The sequence below is a fragment of the Sinocyclocheilus rhinocerous genome, unplaced genomic scaffold (assembly GCF_001515625.1).
Source record: "Sinocyclocheilus rhinocerous isolate Xijiao unplaced genomic scaffold, SAMN03320098_v1.1 scaffold968, whole genome shotgun sequence".
Taxonomy (NCBI): Eukaryota; Metazoa; Chordata; class Actinopteri; order Cypriniformes; family Cyprinidae; genus Sinocyclocheilus; species Sinocyclocheilus rhinocerous.
The window spans coordinates 302,540-311,280 of record NW_015662082.1 but is presented as its reverse complement, the minus strand read 5'-3'; the positions used below and the strand labels follow the sequence as shown (position 1 = coordinate 311,280).

General features: G+C 37.2%; 1 protein-coding gene across 1 annotated transcript in view; it reads left to right on the top strand.

Moving 5' to 3' along the window:
* Positions 1-3,349: 3,349 nt before the first annotated feature.
* Positions 3,350-8,741, top strand: part of dapk1 (death-associated protein kinase 1) — a 66,945-nt gene continuing 61,553 nt past the window's right edge. The window contains exons 1-2 of the mRNA XM_016537311.1: positions 3,350-3,458; positions 3,968-4,128. Of these exons, the coding sequence (XP_016392797.1) occupies positions 4,067-4,128 (62 nt within the window). The 5' untranslated portion in view covers positions 3,350-3,458; positions 3,968-4,066. The remainder of the gene's footprint in view (positions 3,459-3,967; positions 4,129-8,741) is intronic.

Below are 8,741 nucleotides of genomic sequence, written 5' to 3'. Positions count from 1 at the left end.
TGAGTTCTTGTCATGTTTTATTACCATTTTCTAAACTATAGCGAATAAACTGTGATAATGTGAGAAATGTTGAAGGTGTCTGAATAAATTTTGGTTTGACTGTATCTATTTGATAAATAAAGTTAACCAACTAACATTATACATACCCTTTTGGTTTCTGAACCCAATATTTAAAAAATGTACAAATGCAATCCAAAAATAGAAGTATCGGTATCGGGCGAGTACTGGAAAAAGTGGTATCGGTGCATCCCTAATTATTACCATTTTTTATTATTGTGGGGCCCTTTAAAGAGACTTCCTGTCTCTGTGCGAGGTGAAGATGTTGAAATTATGAGTGAATAGTCAAAAAAAAACTCAGAAACGCCTGTGGCTTCAACACGGTGGCAAGAAAACAAAGACTCTGTCTCTGACATATACTGTAACTGAGATTTTACAAGTAAGACAGCTGAATGGGTGTGTAAATTAAATCCTGACTGAAATCATTTGGCTGTCAGGACGACTGTTTGTGTAACTCTGAGGCATAGATTAAAGACATAAACTTAAGGGACATAAAATGTGCAGGTACAGACGCTTGTGGGTGTTTCCTCATGGTCATGTGCATGTCTCCCTGTGTTTGCCTGCATGAAAGCCTCAATGTGTGTGAACAGCTGTGAAAACACCAGTGATTTACGGGCACCGTACAGAGGACAGTGAAGCATTTTAGTTTTTGAGTATTATTTAGTTCATTCTTTCACCCTCTAATCACATTTGGCCATGTTGTTCTGACACTGACTCAATATAAAGTTGTCACAAGGGCTATATTTTAGTAACTATTAGTAAGATTTTGAGTCAGAAGGCCAGGATTTTTTTTTCTGTTACTTTTTTTTTTATACCATTTTTATAATTGTATTAATGTTAAATTTTACTGAAATGAAGATAAAAAAAAATTTCTGAAATTGTTAGTAAATGGGAATTTCCATTGTGATAACATACCTCATGTAGTGTAATGACATGCACTGCTGTAGGGGTCAAGACTAACAAACTAAATAAATAAATTTATAATAATTTATTATATATTTGCACATAATCTGCGTCTGAACATGTAAATTACACAAACAAAAGTCATTCAAAACCACTTGTGAATCAGTTCTCAATAATTATCTCAGTACGGCCATTTCATGTCATGGCCTAATGGTTAAAGATTCGGACTTGTAACCCAAAGGTTGTGGTGAGACCCTTGAACAAGGCATCGAACCCCCAACTCTTGGATGGGTTAAATGCAGAGCACAAATTCCGAGTATGGGTCACCATACTTGGCTACACATCACGTCACTTTCAAACTTAATAAAAAAATACACATCACGTCACTTTCAAACTTAATAAATTGACAGTAATTTGATTAAGATTTGTCATCATGTAAACTGGGTTAACATAAATAACTTTGGGCAATAAAAAAACTGTCAAGTTTAAAGGCCAGGCCTATGATAAATATATTAACACAAGGGAAAAGAGCAGGTGTGAGAGAGAAACTGTCACTTCAGGTTAATTAAAGTAGAAACACACACACACACACACAACTCACCCTGAGGACATGAGGGACTCCCAGCATGACTGTTTGAGGAGAGCCTGAAAAACAACAGTGGAAAAAAGAAAGTCCCTCAGTAGTACAATAGTCCTACGAACGGAATGGAGGGACTGTGGTGGTAATGTGGACTGACTGAATGTTTTGTCTCATCATAAGCCAAAGCCCATCACCAGAGCCTGACAGTCTTCTCTGATGTAGTTCATGTTTATATCAAATGATGGTGCATAAAATTTAAAAGAGTTTTAATTTGCTTGTTTCATTTAACTGTTTAACGCATGACCAAAATGGCCTAATGCCCTGCGTCTACCATTTTAGACACAAGATGGCGCACTAAAAGCACAGAGGAGTTATTTCAAATCTTTGACAGGACTGCCTAAATGTATTCACTATAGAAAACAAATATGTGAGATATTAGATTAAAATCATAAGGTTGCCACATATCATTTTGCAGAAGCTCACAACGTTGCTATAATCTTTATTCACCGTTCTGTAAGTTAGATGAGACTATAAAGAGCAAAACATAAACAGCAAATTACCATGACAGTGCAAGTCTGACACTTTCTATGATAAGGCAGTCTGTACAAAATATGTCATTAATGCGGGGATGATAATAACCACTTTACTAGTCAACACTTCATGAAGGCAGACATGAGTCAAAACATATAAAAGACTGACACTAACAACCTGCTGTCAACAATGAGCTGTGAGGCATGTTTATTTCAGCACACTGTGAGTTTTTGTGTGTGAAGAAAACAAGCCATTATACTAAACCAAGCTCAAAAGTGTCTGATAAACTGGAAAAAAAAAAAGTCTAAGAACAGTGTATGCAATAAAATCTCAAATATTATTAGAGCGTGTTTATAGTTGGATGTATGTGGTCACTAGGTCTTCCTTCAAATACCACATTTATGTGTCACTGTCTAGAAACTGTGTTACCAAAAACTTTGTATAGTAAATGTAAAAAATAGATAGTGTACCAAACAGTTTTACTCAAGTGGTTTTACTTTTACAGCCTTTGCCAGCACCCGTATTGTAGACCTACAGTATACCAGTGTACCAGTAGATAGTGCTAGTGTATCATAGTCAATCTGCAAATAGTCAGACGTTATACAAAAAGTGCTTTAAAATAAAATATTAGAAAATAGAATATAAAATATTACAGGTATTTACTTCTAATCAATTTATTAATTATATTTTTAGAAACCTTTCATGAGACACTATAGCATTGTTTATGTGTTTTTATTTAAGTGTTTATGCGGAAAAAGATTTACAGACAGACAGATCAATGGATGGACAGACAGACAGACAGATCGATGGATGGACAGATAGGCCGATTAATGGACAGACAGACAGACAGACAGACAGATAGATAGATAGATAGATAGATAGATAGATAGATAGATAGATGATAAAGCGATCACTGCTAAGATCTAATTAAACAACTGATGCAGTCCATGAAAATATTTCAATAATTCACTGTTCTCTTTTTTCCTCTAGTTTCATCAATACAAAATTGTTATAGTGTAAAATAAATGCATGAGTATAGATAGATAGATAGATAGACAGACAGACAGACAGACAGACAGACAGATAGATAGATAGATAGATAGATAGATAGATTATGGTCTTCGTTACATTTTAACACATCTGTATAATATTGATCAAAATCTCTAGACTATATTTTTGCTTATAATGAGCGTTTCTCCACAGCGCCCCCCTCAGGTGGACTGCTAGCGGTCTCATTACCGAGAGCCCCGCTCCATCTACATTGTTACAATCCTCCCATTTCCTGCAACACAACACTTCCATCTCTCGCGTGAAGGGTATGCTGTTTTATCACTTCACACTGGATCGTACCTGCTGCCTGAACATTGACAACGATGGAAATATAAAGGTAAGCTACTTTTATTCGCTTTTATCAAAGTAATAATCATGTTACCGGTGAGAGCATGCTATACTCTGTTAGACCGTGTGAGTAATGAAGGAATAGCTACGCCAGGTTTCTCTAACGATATGAAAGATACATGGGAGGGCGTAGGTTTAATGAAACATTGGCACTTTACGTGAGGTGTTAACAGCCAACTTCCCAGTGTGATTCGGTAATCTTGCCGTGGTGAGTGAACACAGGGGTTACGTATGATCAAGAGCAGACACACACACACACAAGTCGAGCAGCGCTGTTCACTTGGCAACGCCGAGCGCCGTAGACGCCTTAACAAAACCAGTGCTACCTTCTCCCGTGTGGGCTTGACTAGTTTCTACCCGCCCGGTTAAAGCAGTCTGAGCGTACACAAACACTAGCTGACATGCGGTGAGTGTGGTCAGGGTCTCAGAGGAGGTTTTTATATGAGTCGTGAAGACAGCGTTTTTACGCACGACACGCGCCTCTCTCTCTCTCCGCAGAGCGAGTATGAGAGGGGTTCGCCGCAAACTGTCATTAGGTTGACAGAGATGGGCTGCTGATTTGGGAATCCCGGAGAGCTGGAAGCGCCCAGGAGCACCATGACCGTGTTCAACCAGGAGAATGTGGAGGATTACTACGAGATTGGAGACGAGCTCGGGAGGTAGGTGATGGGTTTCACACCAGATTTTGGGCGTGAGATGAAATCTTTATTTTATTTTAGTTATTTTATTTAGTTATTTTGGATGAATTATATACATAGGGGCTATTTCAGGTTAATTGGGGCATTTTTTCTGAATGGCAGAAGTCTCCCAATTAACCTGAGTTTTCTCTATACATTTCTTATACAGCTATTTTATTGTGATTAACTTATATATATATACAAAAAAAAATTTCAGAAAGGTTTATTTTTTTGCAGTGATGCCATAGAGGAACCATTTTGGGACCCACAAAGAACCTTTCAGTCACAGTTCTTAAAAGAACATTTTAATAAACTTGACTTTTTACCACAATAAAGAATTGTTTATGTTATATTCCATTTTTGAAGAGTGAAGCATTGAATACACCATCTAATGTTATTCAATCAGCATGCATAAGTCAGCTTTAAGATATAAGGTGGTGCATATGTCTCTCAGGGTGAGCTGTACTATTAAAAAAGTACCTAAAAGAACCATGGTATTACCCCAGGTTATCACAGCATGGTAATACTATGGTATTCTTTGAAGTAGCTTAAGCTGCCATTCAGGTACCATCTATGGTATATATCTTAAATGTCATTCTTGTACCTTGGTACCTCCACAGTACTGGTCACCCTGTAAGAAAGGGTGGAGTTGTTGCTTGTGTGGTCTCAAATCATTATTGGGTGTCCCAAACTCTCCTGGAGCCTGAAATATCACTGGTTGTCACTCTAGGCAGATGTTCTTGCATTCCTAGTTGTAATGATCTTTAATGGCATTTATTGATTAATGGGGTTCAGATGGCTGTGAAGGTCCACTGTGTAGATTTCTCTTCTGGGAATCCTACTTGACAGGCTGATCATGATAAATTGGGTTAGTCTGCTATGCTGAGATGCCGCGACAATTACATTTTTACTCTATAATTTGGCTGTTAAAGACATCCAGTCAGCAATTGATTTCATTTTACAGGGTATTACAACTCAGTTTGAATTAACGTGCGGTCACACTATACTTTTTGTTTCATTTACTTCCAAAAAAAGTGTGTGACATCATATCACGGCCGCTGCAGTGTCCAGCTGTCTGCAGAAATGTCACATGCTCAAAATCTAGTGTGACCGCCCCTTTAGGCTTTGCATTAGAGTTTGTGGTGGTCCTTTTACTCTGGAAATATAAGCGGAGTAATATTATGTGTAACATTTCATCACTGGTGGTCAAGAGATGTTCTTTTGAACTGGGTTTCATGAGAATGCAGCTTCTTGGATTCCCATTGACTGCTGTGTGTGTGGGCAATAAATCACCACGCAGATAGGAATGAGTCTGCTTTTTGTGTGGGTTGTGGGAAATCGTCTCTTTTGTATTTAAGAAAAATATTTTATGTGTTAGTGCTCACGTAACAGTCTATAGGATGCCCACGATCAGTAAAATTGATTGCATAATGCATAAACGTACTGAGGAGACTTCGAATTGAATGTTGAAGATGTACTTGTCATTGGCTCCTGAGGGATGACAGCATCTTTCGGTTGTTCTGATTACATAATTGACTCGGTGACTGCAAAGCTGACTAGCTTACTCCAGTTATTGCTGAAGTAAACTGCTTTTGTAATAGAGAAGGTAGGAAGCAGTGTTATTTTTTTCACTTAGGGATTCTCAAAATAATTGCATTTGTAAAATCCTGTTAATTTGCATATTCATGAATATTGATTTCATGTTTAAGTCTGGACAGGTTTTAATTGACAGTTACTTGTTTTAACTATTTAACTATGCATGATCTGTCCTTTTATTTATTGGTAATCTTTGTAATTTGAATGTTTAATTGAACTTCAAATAATTGTGATGAGTATTTTGTGTTTATGCTGTCATTGAATTTTTCATTCACGTGTGAAATGGCATTTTACATATTCAAAATTATTTGAATAGTATTGAAGACAAAACATTTGAATATTATGGTCTCACCATGAAAACTATATGACTATCATGAGTTGCCAATCCCACTATTGACATTAAGCAATGAATGGATTGAAGCTTGTTGAAGGAATCTATGACCCTGCGTACAAAAAAAAAAGAGTCTGAAATAAAACAAGTGGACCACCAATCAGTGAAGCCCACCGGCACATTTTAAGTTTCCTGTTCTGCATAACAAAAATACCCCCTTCCCTCCCCCACTAAACAAAACCTCCAAATCAGGAACCAAGAACACCATTCACTGTTCTCAATTCAGCCATTAATTCCTTTACCCTCCTCACCAATATTCAGTGCTTAGCTTTAATGCCTCATCAAAATGGTTAAGCATACCCCTCAGCACTGAAGCATTAAATAACCCAGCATCAGACGGTGCTTACGTGCAACTCTGGCTGTAAGGTTAAACACACAGGCTCTCTTCATGGGGCGCATGAGGCTCCAGCCCATGGACGCTCTTAAATTAGGAGGTTTCTTTATTCTGATGGGAACTGCTATGGGTGGTCCTCCTCAGAGTAGGAGGAGCAGTGGTCTGTTGGCTAAATTTGAAGCAGGGGGACTTGGCTGGCATTGCTTTTCATGGATTAACACTATGAGCTGCCGTAACCCGAAGGTGAAGTGTGTCGTTTTTACTCCAGTAGTGCCACTGAACAAAAATTTCAGATGTGTTTCCCAAATTCCCCCACACCGTGGTTATTATTGTTAACTAAAACTACAAAAAAATTATATTAAAACTAGAAATGTTTCCTTCACAGCTAACTGAAATATGTTTAAGTTGAAGCACTGATTCATATACTATAATATAAAAAATACTAAAATAACACTGCCCCACATTTTTCATTGGTTCAAGAAACAGACCCCACCCCAAACGCTTAAAGGCACAATATGTAATTTTTCGCCGCTAGTGGGCGCGCATTCAAAATAAAGAAAGAGACAAAGGCATAGCAACCCTCTACATTGCGAGTAAATCACTCGCATATGCGACTAAATCTTAACCTGGGCGACTAAATAATGTCTAACATTAGCCATTGGCTAATAAATTCTTAGATTTTACACGCCAGTATGTGTGTGAGAGGCGTTCAACACAGATTTTCACTCGATAAACACGCTGACTGAGCGCTTGAGACTTTCGCTCTCCGTCAAGCGATCTGTACACTGACAACGTGATTAATATTCATGAACCCAGCAGATAGTAGTAGTATTAATATATTTTAATAATAATTACTATTACTTATGACCAACAATATCTTAAACACCACCACCAGTCCTGAGTTCAGTTAAAATGACAAATATGCGTTCATTCATGGTTACCAAGTTTTAGTTCTATTCACTAGTTCTATCATTAAATAGTGCTTAATTATCATAATATCATAATATAATACTTGATTGGCTGAAGTTAAGAGTGCACATTCAGTTATTTAAGAAGCTGTTCCATTTGACAAGCGTCTTTGGTGTTTCCATGTTTTCTAGAAAACAAAACCGGAAATCGAGGAGTTAGGAGGTCATTAGCAGGCGACACAATCACACTATGGAAACGGTCTGTGTCACTAGTTAAAATTGCTTATTCCTCTGGACTTAAACATTCTTCGAAACATTTGGGATAATGTAAGTACACAAGTCAGCAAAATATATAACAGTGTTCTAGTGGTTTTTGGATATTTTAATAAAAAAATCTTACATATTGTGCCTTTAAGTTCCTCTCTCACTTAAAACTAGATGCCAGGTGCTTTACAATATTTAAAGTACATTAAACATCACTTAACAACTTTTGAACAGGACAGGAGTCTGCTTGTCTCTCTGTTTCATGCGGTATGGATCATTTCTAATGATATCCGTGTTCTTCTATTACATTAAGTCTCTTAGACCGACTATAAGCTTGGCTGCTCCCGGTCAGTCCTGCCACTAATTGGTTCCCCTTTGTGTCTGTTTGCTCTGGCTGTGTGTGTGAAAGGGGAGGAGCAGCTTTTTGCTGGATCTCACTATCACTTCACGAGGCAGTGCTTCTGACTGTGTAGTTTTGAAGAGTGTGCTCCAGAGAACTTATTACCCAGACCCTGATGCTAATGAGACTCCTCCAAAAAAGCTGAAATCCCAGGCAGTTTTTAGGACCACTTTAACAATTTCCCCACCCCCCTGTAATGATATGCAGAGTATGCAAGTTGTTTGTTGTTGACCTATATTTGTGCCCCAGTGAAATGTGTCAGACGGTGCTGGTGCTGAGGTTTGACCAGTGTGGGATATCAACCTTTTTTTGGCCAACAGCCGTGGTGGTTAGTATATGCCAGATGTTACCTACCATTTTTTTTTTATATTGTTTTATATATCTACTTTGTTTAACATGTTTACCTTGTTTTTGCCATGAAAAGAGATTCAGATTTTGATGTGGCATACAGTCAAAATAATAAATATATATAATACTAACTTCCAATTTGGGAAAAATTAACAAATACCGGACCTATAAGATGTCTCAGATTGGTCTGTTATTATTATTGTTCATTATTATTATTATTATATAAAATAAATAAATAATATATAATACATAATACATAATAAAAATAAACGGTTGTTTTGTAGCAATGATGAATGACGCATGTTTGAGTAACACTTTGATTAGCATTACTAGTTTAATTTATTTATTTATTTA